Below are 20464 nucleotides of genomic sequence, written 5' to 3' on the forward strand. Positions count from 1 at the left end.
ATGTGATTTTTAATGCAACATTTTGCAGACAGTTTTATCGAAAGAAACTTACATTGCATTTAAGATAAACATTTTATTTAATTCAATCCTGGAAATTGAACCCATGACCTTGCCATTGCTAATGCCATGCTCTACTGTTAGCTACAAGAATATCCAGTATGGAATAATATAAATGTTGCATATAATAGTAAGCAAAAGGATAACCAGGTTCACAATTATCAAAACATGATTACAAAGGTTTAAGAATTTCCAGTATGCATGTTAGCCGTGCTAAACAGGTACCAAAAAGATCCTAGTCGCCTCTACGGAACAGTAGTTTCAAATATTTCAAGAGATGTATTCTTCTATTTTTTCTAAAAGCTTTGTTGCAATATCCAGTGCCCTTCTGGCATTATTAATGCTAAATTGCTTGTTTGGAATGTGAGGAAATTGGTGATAGTTTGGATATTGCGTTTTTTTGCCATCAACACCAAGTTCAGTCAGTTGCCTCACATAGTTCGGTAAAGAAGTCAACTGTGAGCTGAAATGGGACACCTGTTGAGCAAGGCTAGTTATTGGGCTGTTGCTGGGATGGTGTCCACTTCCCATGTACATCGCTGCTATCAGGGCTTTTTCCACAGCCTGATGCACTTTAAACAGACACCACTCTGAGCTTTCTCCTCCAGTGTCATTGTGAGCTGCTCTGATGTCACATTGAGCCTGTTCATACCAGCGTTTTGCCTCCCCTTTGTTTGGCCTTGGAGTTTCTCTGTGGTATGACCAAAAGTTATAGTGCCTTCTAGAAAAGTTTTGATAGAACCTCTCGCGTCCCCTCCTGTGACTTCGTGCCTCTGTGTTCCACATGTCATAGAAATCTCGAAAGTCTCTCCAGTTCGAGGATGTGCTATGTGCAGTTGTAGTTGTAGATGTAGTTGTAGTCCTTCGTTGTAGTTCCTCAATTCTCTTTTGCAGGTATCTGAACGCCTCTGCGGCAATGGCTTCGTTGCCTGGGTTCTTGTCTGGATGCCAGTGGAGGAAGAGTCGTTTTAGAGCTTTTTGTTTGTCCTCACTTGACATTTTCCAGATTTCATTTAAGCTTTGGTCAATTACTCTATTGATGTCTTCCAATGTCTCAGGAAAAACAGTTGTGCGTGGAGGCCCAGATGTCAAAAGACGTTCTATATCTGTGCAAGTGGACCCTTTTGACACATTTGCCTTCTTTTCTCTTTTAAATTGGTATAGGTCAAGAGAGCTTACTTCAATGAACTCATCGCTGCCAACTTGGATTTTATATTTGGCAGGAAATTGTGTTTTTTGTCCCAATGGATCATCCACTCGCTCAATAACAATGGCGTAGAAATATTCACCAGAATCGTCCTTGCTGAAGCCAACATACTCTCCACTTTCAAAGTTGTTGAGAAAATTCATATCAAGGCGGTCATGCCATTCTTCAGGTATACAACATCCAGGTTTTGGTAAGGAACCGTGTCCTTCCTCCTTGTGGCCACTGTTATGAATGCCGTATTTTGCCAATGCTTTCTCAACATCCTCCATGTTGTCACAATGCAGAAGTCGCCCTAGGACTAGAAGGCTTGAGGTGGTTAGACAGTTCTTCAGAAGAGCATTGATTTCTTTAGTAAGACACATGGTAATTTCGCTTACTACTTTGGGGGCCATGTCATCATTGTGTTTTAAGTATAAGCTGCATCCATCTTGCTGTTTTTTCACATAAACATCTGTTTCAGCCTTACTACCCTCAAGTGGCTCATGGTTTAACAGAAGCTCAGTTTGAAGAGTTTTACAACAGATAATTTGAATCTTAGAAAAGATTTCTTCACACTTTTCTGCAGCTTCAGAATGTGACACCCTGCCTTTGCTCTCTTCTCTGATGAGACAGACTAGTCCATGAAAAAATGCAGCAGAAGACAAGTGCTTGTCAAACCAGACACTAAATTCACAGTCCCCTTCATAATCACAATATTGTACACTTGTTCCCTCCAGGTTTTCAGAAATGACATCCAAAAGAAATTTTGGGCTAACTTGCTCAGGAAGGAACTGCAATAATATCTGATGTTCATAGTGATCATTTCCAAGATGACAGCAGTTTAATTTTTCCAGCAATTTCAGCTTGGTTTCCAAAGGACCCTCGAGTCTTGTGGCCTGAAAGACGGTATCATTGAAAAACAAAGTGCTGGATTCATATAGTCTTCCATCTGTTGATGGAAGATAAAGTTGGTTGTTTTGGAAAAAAGGGGTTTTGTTCTGTTCCTCTTTCAACAGGCAAAATAGCTGTTGTACAACACGTTTCACAGTTTTCTGCTGATTTGCTTGAAGACTGTCTTTTTTAGAACTATCAGAATATATTTCTTGAAGAACAGTGCTATATTGATGGATGGTTGGTCTCTCCTTGACACCAATCATCTGGAAGAAGTCTTCAAATTTCACATAGTTTGAAGGAATGTTGTACAAGTAAGGCCTAAACTCAAGAGCATCAGACAGTGCAAGTACTGTCTGGCGAGCATTCACAAGTGTTGTGCCATTTTCCACAAGGATAACAGGGAGGTCTGAGAAAAGAGAGGCATCAAAATGTATTGACTGTAGGTAGGCGTATGATTTGCTAAATATTTTTTTTCTTGTCTCCAACAATCTGTCTGAGTGGCACTGAGACATACAGATATTTTTCAGATTAGCAGCTATTTTTCCAGGGGATGGAATTTCCAAGGCCCCAGCATCCTTCATTTTCTTTATGACATGTGGTGTGCAGAGTTCTGAGGGTAGGATTGGCATAGATGTCCATATCAGAAAATGGTGATTGTTGTCTCTGTCAATCAATGATCCACTGATTGCAACAACCTCCCTCTCTTGAGCAAAGGCTTTGTGATAATCACAAAGTGTTTGATGAATTTTCACTGGGAAGATGAATTTAATGTTAGCAACTCTGTTCAGCAATTTAGAGTTTTTGTCATTATTCTTTGATAAAACAGTCTTAAACAGGAGATGTGATCTTTTTTTAAAAACGTCTAATGGAGTGTTGCCTCTAGTTTCAGATTCAATTTGTATTGCAAACTGAATGATTTCCTCATCAGACACTCTATGTTTCAATCCAAGGTCCTTTAAGAGCAAATAGGCTTTAGTACGCTTATCTCGGAAAATCTCCCAAAACGTTTCTGGCACAAATCTCTCTTTTGGAAGCATTATCCTGTACAGGTGTTCATTGTCATCATAGAAGTATGAAGCCACCTGAAGAGAGCCATGGATGTCTTGAATAAATCTGACCTCGCTCAATGCAGAGACAATCCTGTGATCCACTGGTCCAAGTTCCACTAACAACCGCATGAAATCAAGAAGCTTGGCCTCTTTCATCATGTGCACAGAAGGAAGAATGAACTTTACACAGAACTCCAAATCATCTAGAACCTGAATGTTCAGAATTTCTGACAATTCTAAGTTCACCCAGCTGTGTTTGAGGAAAATACTGTCACATCCATCGACACAGTACAAATTTGGAAAGTCATTGTGATGCTTAGAATTCAGAATAAACACCCTTCTGTGTAAATCAATCCTTTCCCGTTTTCCACATATTGACTCAAACAGAGGCAAAGAATTGAGCATCCTCACACGTTCAACCTTCTTTTTGGAATCTCTGATCTCATTCTGTAAGAAACGTTGAAGATCTACACATTCATCTTTTGATAGCCCCTGAAACTGGGAATGAGGTACATGATAAACCTCTCCCAAAACAGCACAGCTGTCTCCTGTTTGCAGGAGCTCTGGATGTATATACTTGAAACAGAAGTCTATGAGATCGGTGAAAAAGCTGATGTCTAAGTTCATGAACCCCAGTTTTATGAGAATGGAAGCTATTTTTTCATCTGGATTCCAAATCACTTTTGATACATTCCTCATTGTTTGTAAAAATTGGATGTTATTTTGACGGGGGCAGATGACTGGTAAAATAGGACTATCTTCAAAGTGCTTTTTTATCTCACTAAAGACATTCAGCTTTCCATTTTTGTAGACTTCCACTTGATCCTCAAAGAAGCTCCATAAAGTTTTCAGCCATTTGATTGTCTCTTTCTCTGCTTTGTAGAGCTGCCACCTTTGATCAGGTAATGATTGCCTAAGCAGTTGCTCAAGTTCTGTTTTCAAATATGTTGCTGCCATAGCAATTGTTAAGCTCTTAATAAACATTCCCTTGTGTAGAATTTGCATATGCTTTCCATTGACAGCAATATCTGCAAACATCTCCTGATGTCCTTGGAAAAGACTGCTAAATCTTGAGAACAACTTTGGGCATCTAGAGTCAAAGACTCTTAACATCTGATCTTCCGTGAGGAGAAGAGGCAACCCATTGAGGACATGGACATTTTCCTCATTGACATTTGTCAAGCAGAAGTTCAAAAGTTTTGAGCATCTTGTTTTGTTTTTTATCAAAGTCTGGTCGATGTGCAAAGGCAAACTACCAGTTGTCTGGGAAGGATCATTCAGTGATCTTTGCTTCAAGAAGTTCATCACTGTTGAAGCACTGATTTCTGTCACATTCACACCAGCTGCTTTAAAATGTGCTTTTATTTCATGCATTTTCAAAGAGTATGGCACTAATTTCATCCCAGTGTCATGTAAAATTTCGAAAATTCCTTCATGGTCCCCAGTTGTAAAATATGGACAATTTTCTGAATGTGGTGCAGACACACGGCACCAGGTAACTGTGTATTTTTGTTGTGAAAGATGTGATGACTCAGGAATAGCGTGTACTGTGGGTATGACAGGAAGGTCAAACTGGTTAACTGATCTATAGACCTCAAGAATCATCTCATGCCAGACTTTGTCTACTTTCTGTGAAATGCATGGAAAGTAATTTAGCCAAGAATCTAACTGTGGCTTGAGGAATACAAGAGCTGTAGGTGTATCTTTCTTTATGACTGAACAGAGACTTAACAGGAGGTCAGCATAGAGTGGTGAAATTATGTTTACTTTCAATGACTGGTTCCATTCAGTCTTCAGACTATCACCATCTTGTTTCCACAAGTCCCTTCTAGAAGAATCTACTTCAAAATTTGCATTCACGTGAACTGGTAAACCAGTTTGTCCAGGTAAGGGCAAAGAACAAAATGCCCTACCAGTAAATGTGTGGTTAAATGAGCTGCTCCAACATGCAGCCAGAGCAGCTTGAGGAACTTTGAAATAATTTTGTTTGTATTTTCTCTCCTGGATTTGATTTGAGAAGCCAAAGCACTCTGCAATGACCCACTTGCTTTGTTTATTTCCAGATGAGATTTGCATGTCATAGATGGTTTTGCAGGGTTCTGCTGTACCTGACATGAGGGATTCTTTAACGTGTCTATGAAAGTTTTCTTTGTTTACCATGCTCTCCTCTGTGTATATCTTTTCGATAAGGAAAGAGCATTTTGTATGTTTTCCATCTTCACTGATCTCCAAAAACTGTATTTTTGTGATGTGTTTCAAGAAGAGAATTAGTCCTTCAGGATCTTCTGTCAAGGCATAGTAAAGTTCCTTCATGTCACGGTCTGTGACTGTATGTCTAGATATTTCAGATTTTTCTGCCATTTTCTCTGTCCTGAGAGGGAGCCTGAACATGGTTCCAGAATTGAGATCAAACATTTCTGGAAGAAAGGTATGATAAACGTCCTCAAAAGACTTTTTAAAATTGTCTTCCATTAAAAACATGCGACCTGGGGACTGTTTTGTTACACCTTCCATGTATTTTAGATTTGGATCAGAAATGCAGAGCCATTTGTTACCAGTCAGGATAGATGGACAATCTGTCAGATGATACACTGAATTGAAGCCAAGTCCATATTTCCCAGTTCTCCCTAAAGTGCCATGTTTTCCTCCTTCCCCCAGCTGCTGAATACCTTTCACGTCAGCATCAGAGAATGTTCTGTTGTTGTACACACAAAGTGCTGGGCCTTGAACCAGTTCCCATTTCTCTCCAAATATCTTTTCTGTCCTATGTTTTCTTTTGTCCCACACAAAGTGAATTTCTGTTGCCTCTGCATCATCAGCATTTTGAATGAGCTCTTTCACAATATCCTTTTTAGATGGATATGCCTCAATTATATTTTGTATTCTGACAGTTAGTTTCTCGGTTTGTCCAAACTCTTTGGCATTAAGGGAAATCCCACTGACAAAATGTTTTTTCAGAGTATGGTGTCTTGTTGTCGTTACACCAAAATGACAGGCCACAGGCCGAGGTATCAGCTCATGGGAGAGCTTGACACCAGCTGAGACAGGCATCCATGGGCTGTCATTAAATCTCAGCTCTTGAGAAGATGTCAACACACCGCTCTCATCAGGTATGAGACAGTTTATAATCATTTCTTCTTTGATTTTATACAGTCCATTGACGAGTATTGCAGCACACTTATGGAGGTCTAATGTGGAAAGAGGGTGAGATCCATACAAAGCATTAATTTCCTCAATCGCAGCAACAAATTGCTCCTTTGTGAATTGTTTTTTGACACCAAGGTAGTCCCACAGCCTCTCAAATTTGGAGAAAATTACTGGAAGCACATAGAGATATGGTTTCTCCTCAAATTCTTCACTTCTGGCCACTGACCTCACATTTACAAAGTGGTCCTCGATGAAAATGAGTGGGTATGATTTTGCATGCCCAATAATTGGATTGGGATCTTTCTGTTCCAACAAGTAATAGTTGAGATATTCATAGCAAGTCTGAGCAATGTCAAGGAGAGCAGACTTTTCAAATGCATGGCAGTGTTTGTGTGCATTTAACAGCTGCTGAAGCACTGTCTCAACTGGTGGATTTGTCCATACTCTCAGTTTTTGGAAAACCGGATCATAACTGTGTATTTGAAGGTTTGAATGATCAACTGTGAATTCTGTCATGCTTACTAAATTGCGACAATGGGCACTGTAAACTTCAGAGGGTTTTTTAAGAATGGTGGTGTTCATGTTTTGCTGAACTAAAGGAGCTAAGACGGGAAGGAATGGTATTTGAGACAATGTGAGCCAGTGCAGAGAATTCACATCTTCTGAGGAGTCTTTCATTGACTCCATGAGACACTGAAGGCATTTATGAAATTTAGATTTATCCTGTTTCCAAACACTAGATATCTTCCCCGCTCTTTCTGTGATGTCTTCTAAAGGGAGGCGGTCACTCAGCATTCCCAAATCTGAAAGTCTTTGAATCCTTTTTGGTGAGAGGAAGTCATTTGCAGTTCCTTCAAGAATGCGTCCTTCCTCAAGTGTATACAAACAAGCCACTTTGCCAGACGGATTCACAAGTCGCTTGATAAATTGAAGCTTCTGACATTTCTGTGTTGGAATGCAAGCGTAACTTTTCAGCAAGTCATCAACAGCAGGATCATTCAAGTCAATGGCATTAAGAACAAGAGAATTTATGTTGCATTTGTCCACAGCACTCAAGTTCTTAAACACAATGTTGTAAAACTCAGGCCAATTGATTGTCTTCTGTTTGATCATTTCTTTGAAGCCACAATAATTAAAACTGTCTCTTACCCATGTTGGGAGAGAAACAACACAGGAGTACGAAGCTCCCAAGCTCAAGAACACTTTCATAGCAATGTCTCCAACTGCTTGGTTCTTCTCAATTTTTGGATTCAGAAATCTTGCCTTGTCCATAGAACACCAATTATGTCCATTGCTAAAAAGATCCAGAGATTTACCATTGCCAATCTGTGCAAATGCTGAGTAGAAAGACTCAACCAAGGGTAAAAATGCTTTGCTTACTCTCTCTGTGTTAGGCCAGAATGCATAGAAGGAATAGTTCTGGATATGTCCATTTCGAGCCATTTTCTTCAGCTCAAGCAGTGTAGTGATGTAAGCAGAAGTTACAGCATCTTTAAGTAAAGCTTTGTTCCACTCAGACTTCACTCCTTTTTCCCATAGGCCTTTCCTATTTGATGTGACTGCAAAAGTCCCATTTATATGGACTGGAAGACCTGTCTTAATCGAGAGAGGAAGAAAAGCAAAAGCATGACCACTGAGGCTTTCATCAGGGTACCATGCTTTAATTTTTGCTTCTTTATGCAAAGGTACAGCTATACCTCCAATTGGAAATGAAAACACATGTTCTTGATCATTTCTTTTTTGGAACATATGCATTGAATCATGCATCCCAAAACATGAGTACAAAAGCCAGTACTGGGTAAGGTATCTCTCTGAGTGCTCATTAACTATTTTAACAATGTGTGCACTGTTGACATCAATCATGTTTTCACATGTGATATCAGTATTTTCGAAAGTGCTCTTGATCTCTTGGAGAGGTGTGTCATTCGAGACAGCAAATGAAGTCATGACTTCTCTGGATATTTTTAGGGGAGTGTGAATCTGATCAACCTGTGGAGGAGTTGATGCATTTTCAGGGACAATTTGAAGGGACAAAGATTTAATTCTCTTCAGAAATAGTAGGTGAGTTTCTGAGTTGTCAGTCAAATTATTTTTAAAACTCCAAATACGTTCTTCGTCATATACCTTTGAACTGATCTCTGACTTGTTTGCCTCCTCCAGAGTGCAAAATGGTAATTTTATCAAGGTGCCATTGTAAGCTTTCTTGCTGTTTTGGGCTGACAGATCACAATCAAAAATGCCTTCATGAGATTTAAACTGTCCAGGAAACCTTTTGTACAGCCGTTCCTGGAATGGGTTGAGTTTAATTCCTGGGTTTCCTTTGCTGAGTATGTGCTTTTCCAAATGGGTGACATTTGGATCAAGTATGAGAAGGGTGTTCCCACTCAAAATTGAAGGAATATCACTCACATGGTAAACAGAATTAAATCCAAGCCCAAACTTTCCAATCATCTCAACTTTGTTTTCCTTTGATGCTGATCCCACTTTGACAATGTTTTCCCAGTCTTCTTGTGAAAAGACCTCATTGTTGAAGATCCAAAGGCATGGTCCATTGCACAGGGCCATTCCATCATCAATGAGGGTTTCAGGGGGGTCTCTGTGTTTTCGGAAGTCAATAAGGAATTTACACGTGGTTGCCCCAGCATCCTCAGCATTTTGTAGGAGTTCTTTGAAAATGTCACTTTCTTCATCATACTCTTTAAGAATGTTCTTAATTCTTTGAGTAATCGGTTCAGATTGCCCACATTGTTCTATACCAAAGAACTCTTGCTCTGCTTGTATGAACTGTGGTTTTAAGATGCGAGTACTTAAGAATGGGACTTTCAACCATCTTGCAGTGAGGGGTAGAACTTCTTCATGAATGACATAGAATTCCTCATTGTCCTGTTTCAGGTCTTCTAGTCCTTCAGCACTTATGTCACAGAAGACTGTTTTGGATAAAGACTGCAGAGAAAAGTTTTGGTTTTGTCGCATGACAGGCACAGGTGTACTGTCCTTTAAATGCAACTCATTTTTTCGCATCCAGTCAAGAATGGCAATTGTCACTTTCAGTTCTGTTGAGTCTCCATGAGGAGGACACCTGCGGTCAATTATTTGTTTTATGTCATGGAGTATGTCTTCAATTTCCTCATCAGACAGTGTTTTCTTCACACCAAATTGCATTAGCAGGTTTTCATATTGCAAAATCTCTTCAGGCACTTTCTTGATGTAAGGACTTAGATCCAATTCAGGTGGATAAGCTAAAATTATATCTCCTGGACAAACCCACTCACTTTTATTCCAGATCCAGGGAATGCATTTTGTGTCCATTAAATCGCTGAAATTTCTCAAGTTGTCCTGCATGTATTTATAGATACTGTGTAGCTCGGTTTTAAATTGAAAGTCTGAATTTGGGTTGAACATTGATCTCAGTGCAGAGAGGTTCTCTAAGACTTTTTCAGCAGGAGGGGTGTCATTAAGTCCAAGATGGTTGCAGACATGTCCTGTTAGCTCAGAGGTAAGGGGCATTACATATCCAACAATTGAAGAATACTTTGAATCCCTAACTTCAGCTGGCTTGTAGAAACCTGTAGAAATCTCTCTTCCATTCAAGAACTTTGGATTTTCACAGGGCACCCACTGCCTTTGCATCATCTCTTCTATCTGCGTCTTGGTGAATTCTGAAAGGAAATCATTCTCATTCAGTACTTGAACAATAGCATTTGCTTTTTTGAATGCTTTATCTGGTGAGTGAACACAAAGCATTTCAATATGATTTATGACTTGGAGTATGTTTGTTGTTGATATTTCTTTTTGGTCCACCTTTAAGCCAAGGCGTTGCAAACTCTGAAGCATTTCCTGGGTCTTTGTGTAAATAGGTGGGGGAAAGAAATCTGTTTCGAAAAGGTCTTGGAATGTCCTGTTTCTTGGATCAAAAACATCTGAGGCTTGTTTGCGTTCTCCCTGAGTGGTCTCAATAAAATTGAGACTTTTTGTTTTTGTAAACAGCTGCTCACTTTGTGAGAGTAGAATGCTACCATTATTCAGTATCCAGGACATTATTGTCTGCTCCTCAACATTTTGGAAAAAGCCTGTCTTAATGCAGTCAACCAAATGAACAGCCACTTTAGCTGCATCCAAGAGTTCAATTTTCAGAAGAGTCAAAAGTCTGCGATCAGCTTCATTTGCACACTGTACAATGGTGTCAGGCATTGGCAGATAATTTGGAATGGCTGGACTGGTGGTTGAAACAACTGCTTGCTTTGATTTAACTGCAAAATATTTCCCAGACATTATTCTGAAGATAGGCAACATGGAAAGTAGGTCCTGTTCAGCAATTGAGAGAGAATCCAAAGAAGAGATGTACACTTTCAACTCCTCTCTTTCATGTGAGGAAGCAGAGGCAATGGCTTTGATGACCTGGTCTCTGTTTGAGTTTACAAAGACTTGTAGAACATTTCTTGGTGAAGCTGGAAGAACATAACTCTCAATGTCATAATGTCTAAGGCATTCATCTCTTTTTATGACTGTACATCCCACCATTTTTAACACTTTCTCAACATTATCTGACAAGTTGGACCCTGTGCTACTCTGAAAGATCAAAGTTGTGTTACTTTGCAATCTTGCTAACAATACAGAATTGCCTGAACTCCACAGTGGCTCCAGTGGTATTAAAGGCATGTCAATAAAGCTTCTTAAATCATTCCATTCACTGCTAAGAAACTTCCAGAATTCAGCTAGCCAGCTCTTTGGAGGATGATGATCTTCTGCTGTTTTCCATGTCACATGACCTTCGGTCACTTTCCAGTCCATGGGTAAGTGCTTCTTCATGAGTGCACAAACATGTTGTGCATCCAAATTGATTATGTTGTATATGCCTGAAACACACCCACACATATTAATTTCATATTATTACTCACATTCCGGTTAAAATATATGAAACATTTTTTCTTACCCTTTGTAGCTAGTTTCCTTAGTTGCATAGTGCAAAAATGGCTCAGATCGTTTGGTAAAAAACTTTGTTTACAAAATGGCAGCAATGTTCTAAATAAAGAAAAACAAAATAGAATATTATTACTTTGACAGCACTATATAAACACACTAAATAACTCAAACAGGAAAGAAACTGTGTCAAACCTTACCTTGGAAACTTCTCATTGTCAATCAAAACAGTGTTCTGGACTCCATTGCCAAATGAAGTAAAGGTTCCATCACTGAGAGGCAGAAGCTTCAGTCCTTGTAGCTCTGTGTACTTTTCATCACTGAGAGCAAATTCAAGAAGAGAGTATTTGTCATCTTTACTGAGATTTTCAGCCACACTCCTGTGTAGGACATATCTAACATAAGATGGAGTCACCCATGTCAAGGTGTCACTTTCAGGGAAGATTTCTTGAACATCTTTCAAAACATGTTCTGGGACTGTGACCAGGTTCTCTCCTTCAGCAATCAATAATATTGACACAGCAGACATTGTGTCACTACATATATTGTTTGCTGGAAACACTGCGTCTGAGGCAGACACCCAGATTTGCTCATCATCAGCAAGGTGAAAGATCTTGTATTCAAATAGACCTTTCAGAGTATCTGTTGCAACTTCATGCCATCTCTCTTTATGTACAGTCTTCGATAGGTCAGGCCAAAGGTTGTACACAGTGGGAGAAGGCAGGGCTGAGTTTTCTGATAACTGAATAGCATCTAGGATCATCATGAGATATACATGAGGAAGAATCTCTTTTGTGAGCAGCTCATTCCACATCGCAGACTCATCATTCTTCTGATCCTCCTCTTGCCACTTGATGAACCTCCGATTGTCTGTCAGGCCAAAGCAAGCATTGATGTGAATGGGAAGTCCAGTTTTGTTTGGTTCATTATTTGGAAGTGGCAGAAAGCAACTTAGTCGCCCATTGCAAAGTGATCTGTCTTCATCTAATCGAAATGCTGTGTCAGCTTGAGGGTAGAAGCTCAGCTTACTAGCTAGAGAGTCAATCTCTGGTATATATCCCTGTTTCAGAAGGCAAGTTGTCACAAGCCACTGGGATTTTGTTTCTTCCATTTGCTGGGAAATCTGTGATACTGTTTGAAAACATGTTTTTCTGTCAAATGATTCCTGCTTGATATGAGAAAGGTCAGTAATAAAGTAATTTGACACTGAAACTTTTAGCCTATTGTTACAGAGGCCATTGGTGTCAATATGCAGTACAGTAATGGATGTCACATTTCTCAGGAAAAGAAGACTGATGTCTGCATCAGCAATGAAACTGTCAAATAGCTGGGTAACTTTTGTGGAATCATATAAGTTATCTGAGATCTCAGAAGCCTCATTATGCAGAGGAAAGCGGAAGAGCGTTCCTTTGAAGTATTACTCCTCGCTGATGACCTTCTCCCAGGTACATCTTTTGACTTGACTGACAATATTTTGAAAGGGCTGAAACTGATCTCTCAAGTTCAAAAGGCTCTCTCTGTCCTCTTCGTCATTCAAAGACCATCGGTAGCCTTCTTCATCATCTCCAAACATCATCTTTTGTGGGTCGAAAATGGCTAGGTGTTCAGAACTGAAGACACATGGCAAGTCTGTAAAAACAATAATATTTTTTAATACTGTCAGCCTCGCTAGTGTTGTGCTAAATCCCCTGTCAGAATATGACACCCCAAGTACCCTGAGAGGTAGTGCCCTGATGTTGCAGCCAATTAGGTTATTGCAATCACTGAGTTTTGATATAACACTATTAGGGGTGACCCCGAATAGTCGAAGATTCGATGCTTAGATAGGAGGAGCCTGATTCGACTACCAATCTCACAGTCGAATATTCGCTGAGGTGTTACGATCATGCCATTTTGGCTATATGGGGTGCTCAATGTCTGATTTCACATATAACTACCAGTTTTATCCCAATAAGTTAATATACAGCCTATTATGATAATGCTGTAAATAAGATTCTGAAAAGAAAGAAGCTTTAAAGAAATATTTTAACGTGCATGAATAAATCCAACCACCCCTATAGATTTAAGTTTCACTTTCCATGATCCATGACCGACAGAGGAGCATCTTGGCGGCAGGGATTTAAAACTTTAACAAGACTCAAACTGACACAGGCAGAGTGAAAGACTGAATTTGTTTGATCAGGTAGGGTACAAGTGATTTCAAAACATTTCAGCCGGGTATATATTATTTCTGTCAGGACCATTATCATCAAAGAAGATTGACAATTAGCATACAGTTTGGATTGGCGGTATGGTTCTGTTCTGGGCAAGAACTCCCTGCTTATCCATGCAGCCTAGCATGGATGAGAGCAGGGAGAGCAGCGATAACCCCCAAAAACAAAACCATATGCTGATATCCCCCAACACAAACTGATAACAAAATCTCAAAGCTTTAAGCAACAAGCATGTTGCCCTTAACCAAATTACCAAAACAAGTATGTTGCCAAAATCTGCATAATCTATAGCAACAATCATGTTGCCTTTAACGGATGACCTAATGAGTATGTTGTCAATACCTTAAAAGCTTAAGCAACATTTTCTCAATAACACCAGATAGACTTAAGAAAAACATGTTTCCGATTCAACTAAAGCTTTTAAGAACAAGCATGTTACGAATAACGACCAGATTGCTCTGGAACAAGCATGTTCCCAACTATACAGTTATAATTTAAGAACAAGCATTTTCCCAATAATGACCAGGTAGCATAAGAACAAGCATATACCCAATACAACTACAGCTTAAGAACAAGCATGTTCCCAATACGACTACAGCTTTTAGAACAAGCATGTTCCCGACAATACAACTATAACTTAAGAACAAGCATATTCCCAATACAACCGAGAGCTTAAGAACAAGCATGTTTCCAATAAGACTAGAAAGAACAAGCATGTCTGGTACTGGAGCAGAATCAACGCTGAACTGACGGCTGCATCCAAAACTAGAAAATGCTGCCTTTGGAGGAGACATTTCAAGGTAGGAAGGCATCAAGACACGTCAAATCCAATGTTAGCTTCACTTCCTGCCTCCTGAGATACCTTCATCTGGTTGATATTTAAAGGCAGAATAGAAGCATCCTTCGCTGCCTTGATACCCACAATCCTGTGTCCTATCCCGTGATGGTTGAGCAAAATAAAGATGACGTCTGAAGTTATTTCTAGCGAGAAATCAGTATTCCAGTGTCAGAATGTACCTTGTTATAAAACATTTGTCACCGAAGTGACGGGAACAACAAACACGCTCATGAAATCAGCTCTGCCGATGACTTCAGTAAGTTAACCATGAATGAAACGCGTAGAGCGCGGCTCGCTGAGTGCGCGCGCGCGCATAAGAATCCAACTCTTAACAGTGTAAACAACTCAGAATGCATGAAATATATCGCATATAGGATGCATTTGATTGAGTTGCGCTTCATTGTAGTACTACGGTGATTATCTCTTCAGCGTGCAGCGCGAGCGAGCAGGACAAACAACAATGCAGAATATTAATAACTATGACTGGGACTGTCATATACATAACATTATAATGAGAACACTATTATAATAAAACACTGTGAATTTTTAGAGTTTAGTTGCTGTGTTTCTGCACGTTGTTGAGTGAAGGACGCGTCCACAAAAGGTGTTCATTCAGAGCCGCGCAGACACGTTCATGCATTTGGGGCATTTTGTGCAGACAAGTCCTAATATTAACGTTATGTTGTATAAATAACGAAGCATATTTCTATGAGATAAATAATGAGTTAAATTCCATTGATTAAAAACCTGCTATCAAATGCTTCCCTCTACTGGTCATCTTCAGCGAGCGTAGCTCAAAAAAGAAAGGCAGAACAATAAGTACTGCCATATACATAACGTTATAATGAGAACACTATATTGTAAAAAAATTGTGAATTCTTAGGGTTTCGCTGACGTTTAATGTTAACTATCTTTTAATCAAAACATAAAACATTATTTTTGTATCTGCGAGGCGTCCATTACACATTTTCCCTGTGTGTTAATGTCAGTAATTATGACTGTCGAACATCTGACTACTTGACTCTTGTAATGTATTTTGCATTACAATTGTATTTTGCATTGTAATGTATTTTGCCCCGCCCCCAAACATATGATTCGACTATCAGTCGACTATCGGCAAGATTCGAAAATTCCGATTCAACTTTGTAAATCCTTAGTCGGGGACACCCCTGAACACTACAATTAGGGGTGCACCAATTTTAAAATTCTAGCCAATGCAGTAAGTCGATTTTACATTATTCTTTATTGTATAAACAAATGTTTAATTTATAAACAAATGTTTAATTAATTATTAGCTTAGGTTACATAATGTGAAATATAATTTAAAACTGACATTGACATATTGCGATGTTGAAACTACATAAATCAATATTGTAGGATTTCTAATCAACAGGCACTAGAATACCCAAAACGTTGTATATGCCCATCTGGTAATGTAGTATATATTACCTGTAATATGATAAACAGAGTTGAAACCGATCCCAAATCTCCCAACTTTCGTTGGGTCATCCTGCTTGATGCTTCTGCCAACTCTCTGAATACCCTCCCAGTCTTCCTCTGTAAAGGCTGCATCATTGAAAGCATAGAGAGCAGGTCCTGCCAGATCAAAGTTATAAATGGCTGATCATACAAAAATGATTGAACAAAAAAACTGTAAAATTGAGTCTTTTGCATAGAATAGTAAAGAATGTCAGTATTAGTCCTAGCAGATAAAAAATAATCATGTCTCTCATATTTTACTGTGTGCACATTTCCAGCCTGTTTAATTTTAGGATCAAACTGTGATTTTGACCTGTTTTTTGGATATCTTAGATATAAAAGTTTGAGAACAGTGGTGACTAGTGTTTTGTCAAAAGAGAAGCACAGATTTCAGTTATTACTGAGAATGTGTGTCTAAAAGTTTGATTTAGTATAAAAGGTAACACTTTAGAACAGGGAACACTATTCACTATTAACTAGTTGCTTATTAGCATGCATATTACTAGAATTTTGTTTATTAGTATTTACAAAGCACATATTAATGCATTATTCTGCACAACCATATTCTAGAGCCCTTCACCCGACCCCATGCCTAAACTTATTTACTACAACAACTACCTTACTTACCATCAGTAAGCAGCAAATTAGGAGTTTATTGAGAGAAAGCTCTTAATGAATACGTGTTCCCTAATCTAACGTTACAGTATAAAAAATAATTTCGGAACTCAAAATTCCTTCCCATTTATAAAACAGAAGATAGGCTGCAAAACACCTGAAATCCTCATGGTTGTGACCTATTAATGAGAAAAGTGTTTACGACAAAATACCTTGATATTTTCCAAGCTCTTCAGTCCACAGGCTGTGAGTCTCATAATGTCTCTCATCATGAATAAACACCACAGTTGAAGCTCCTGCATCATCTGCATTCTGTATCAGCTCCTGGTATTTTATAGAATAATTAGTATCGTTTGATACAGTGATATATAAGATGCATACCATTTTGACAATTAATATGTATATGCAATATGTAAATTTAAAAAAAAAAAATTTTTTTTTTACCTACCTTTAATATTTGTCCCCCATCTGGGTACCTTCTCAAAATTTCCTTCAAGTAATCAATGAATGGTGGAGATGTAGCACCAAATTTATTTCTACATTGAACAAAGTAAAGTTTATCACAAACTGTACAAAACATACAAATCAAATTTAAGATTCACTGTGTAATAGATAAAGTACAAAATTAGCTTAATTAATGCTAGAGTTAAGTGTTAGTATGCTTGGGATTATCTGTAAAATATCCCAGATAACACACATATGTCTACACAATGTCTGTTAAAGAACTCTTCATCTGGAAAGCATCTGCTGTGTACAAACATCTGACAAACATCTTTAAGTTGTCAGTTTTACATACATTCTAAATCATAAACATCTTAAAGACATTTTCCAAATGTCTATTTGACGTCCAACAGGAAAAGTCCTACAGACGTATTGCCAATGAGCAAACACTCTAAAATATATGTCTTCCAGATGTAAACACGATTTTAGATTCATAGTTATCGCTATGACATACATTGCAGTTTCGAGAATGAATCTGTGAGTGAATGTATTCAAATTATAGCCTAGAAAGCATTTCCCTTATAGACCTTATGTAGCCCCACCCCAGTCCTCGCATCTCCCCGCTCTGCATATTTTGCATGTCTCTCTTAGTTAACACACCTGATTCAGATAACCAGCTCTTTAGAAGAGAGCTACGTGCATGAACTGTGTTCCGATTGATATGATCCCTACACAGTGTTCATTGCTCCCTACTCCCTGAGCATGTGAAATCCGTTGAAGTTTTCTTCACTTCGGAACATTCATTCATGGATATGCACTGCGCAGCATCTTCACACACAGACGAAACTTACTAGAGAAGTGTGAGTGTGACATAATATACCTCTGTAAATAAATACAATTTAAATTCACGACTCGCACACTTTAATGCCCTTTGAATCGAACATATACGCTCGCTTCGAACTGGAATCATGGCGGAATATCCGGTGATGTCTACTTTGCAGGGCACTTACGGTCGAATAGAACAAATGTCTGAAGTGATAAGAGATACACACAAAATGTGCAGAGCGGGGAGGCGTGAGGACTGGAAATGAAAACCGCTGGTCTATAGTCACAGAAGTGCTGTCACTTGTCTTAGTTCACCACGATCTCACGTTCTATTATAATCAGTGAAGCTCTCTACTGCACAATTAATCTCTTATTTACATCATGTCGACACCCTGCAAACATGTCCTTGTGGGGCCCATGCTGGCTTTTTGCAGTCACAGTGGGCTAGGGCCAGCCTGGACTACTAGTCTGGACTATTTTTGATTGTTCCTGGTTTGGAAGAGTCTGGTGTTTGAGAGCTGTGGCGTGTATTCATTACAAGAGGTTGGATTATTCATTTGCTATCAGCCAACTTCATCTATGGACAGTGTATTGACATTGATGTACTACAGATAAGACGTTCGCACACATCAGCTTTCACATGACAAAATCCTACAACCTAAATTTCCTTTTTTTTAATTTATTTTTTTACTTTTGCTATATGTAGCTGTATTAACATGAATTGAATGTTTTCTATTTTGTATTTAATAAATCTATTGATTTGAAATCCCTTTGACTACTGTACATTTTTGACAATAGAGACATTAGTTATGTGGGGACTGCATCCATTTCAGATGTATAATAACTGTTTTTCCCAAATACTTAAGTTATAGTAGCTGAAAAGTATTTGAAGTGAAACAGATGTATTGTTGTAGATCAGGGGTGCACAACCCTGTTCCCCTTCAGGAACTCGAGCTGCGTCGCAAAATGCTTTGGGAACACCCCTGTGTTCCCACGCTCTGAAACAGGTGTGTAATCCTTCCGAGGGAATCCCGGGTGACGTCACCGGCGGGGATGACATAGGGACCAGGAAGTATAAAAGCACATGTGGTGGAGACAGTGGCAGCTTCTGTTGTTCAGTAAGCGCTCTATGTGTGTTGCGTCTTATTTATTGTTGTACGTCAAAAACATATCACTATGGTGGTGTTGCAGGCATACCAGGCTGACCTGGTGAAAGAGATGGATGAGGGAGAATATATAAAAAAATGATGATATCGCTGAACTGCGTAGAGCCACAGATTTGTCACTCCGAGTCACCAAGGAGACCGCCAGAGCTATTGGGTGGTCTATGGCAGCCCTGGTGGCCACAGAAAGACATTTGTGGCTGACCCTGTCTCAGATCAATGATAAAGACAGGGTCTTTCTCCTGAACGCCCCGTTATCGCCTTCTGGCCTGTTCGGCGACACTGTAAACACAGTCATCGACAGGTTCTAGGAGGTTAAGAAACAAGCGGCGGTGTTTCAGCGTTTCCTCCCTCGCTGCTCTCATGGGGCTGATAGGCGGGATCAGCCCCAGCTGTGTACCAGCTCCTCACATCGAAAAGTCCAAAAACGGAGCGTTGCCACTCGCACCCCTCCTCAAAGAGAAAGGCAGGAGGGGCGGCGGCGCTCCAGGTCGAAGTTGTCTAAGGAGATGACTGGTCTGAGGACCGTCATTTTCAATAAGAAGGCTTCAGCCTAAGTAGACACTCTCTTGAGGAAGGAGGCCATTGAGGTGGTCCTTCCTCTCGACAGAGAGTCCGGGTTCTACAGCCGTTACTTCATCGTTCCGAAGAAGGATGGGGGGTTGCGTCCAATTCTAGATCTTCGATTGTTGAACCGCTCAGTCATGAGACTCAAGTTCAAAATGCTTACGATCAAGCAAGTCGTGTCTCAAATCAGGTTCGAGGACTGGTTTGTGACTATAGATCTGAAAGACGCTTACTCCCATATATCCATCCTTCCTCAACACAGGAAGTTCCTGAGGTTTGCTTTCGGGGGCAAAGCGTACCAATATCGGGTTCTTCCGTGCAAAGAAAAGTGTGCTTTCTCCAGTACAGAGGACCACTTATCTGGACGTGGTGTGGGATTCGACCACGATGCAGGCACGTCTGTCTCCTGCTCGGATCGAGTCGATCCTCACGACAGTCAAGAGAGTGAAAGAAGGCCAGTCACTCACTGTGAAGCAGTTCCAGAATCTGTTGGGTCTGATGGCAGCTGCATCCAACGTGATACCTTTTGGCCTGCTGTACATGAGACCCTTGCAGTGGTGGCTCAGGACCAAAGGGTTTTCCCCGAGGGGCAACCCATTTCGCATGGTCAAGGTCACGCGGCTTTGCTTATGTGCCTTAGACATGTGGAAGAAACCATGGTTCCTGTCACAAGGCCTCGTGTTGGGGGCTCCATGTCATCGCGTAACGCTAACGACGGACGCCTCCCTCACAGGCTGGGGAGCCTTGAGTGGCCGCTCCGCCCAAGGTCTGTGGGAAGGTCTCCATCTCATGTGGCACATCAACTGCCTGGAGATGCTGGCAGTTTTTCAAGCATTGAAACTTTTTCTCCCAGACCTGAGAGGCCATCATGTGCTTGTTCGCACAGACAACACATCAGTGGTCTCTTACATCAACTGCCAGGGGGGTCTGTCAGATCCTTCTGTGGGCCCAGAGGAAACTCCTCTCCCTGAGGGCAGTGTACATCCCTGGGCACCTCAATCAGGGAGCAGACATCCTGTCGAGACAGGGGCTGAGGCCCAGGGAATGGAAGCTCCACACCGAGGTAGTGG

The 20464-nt window shown here is 40.1% G+C and overlaps 1 protein-coding gene across 1 annotated transcript; it reads right to left on the reverse strand.

Moving 5' to 3' along the window:
• Positions 1–8: 8 nt before the first annotated feature.
• LOC107720938 (sacsin-like) lies at positions 9–20264 on the reverse strand. The gene is given in 7 exon segments (XM_016528770.1): positions 9–11189; positions 11267–11355; positions 11454–12882; positions 15754–15900; positions 16611–16722; positions 16847–16934; positions 20236–20264. Coding segments are annotated over 7 exon segments (12756 nt in total). The 3' UTR covers positions 9–327.
• Between the last annotated feature and the right edge of the window lie 200 nt (positions 20265–20464).

Source organism: Sinocyclocheilus rhinocerous, unplaced genomic scaffold (genome assembly GCF_001515625.1).
Source record: "Sinocyclocheilus rhinocerous isolate Xijiao unplaced genomic scaffold, SAMN03320098_v1.1 scaffold3225, whole genome shotgun sequence".
In the NCBI taxonomy this organism is placed as follows: domain Eukaryota; kingdom Metazoa; phylum Chordata; class Actinopteri; order Cypriniformes; family Cyprinidae; genus Sinocyclocheilus; species Sinocyclocheilus rhinocerous.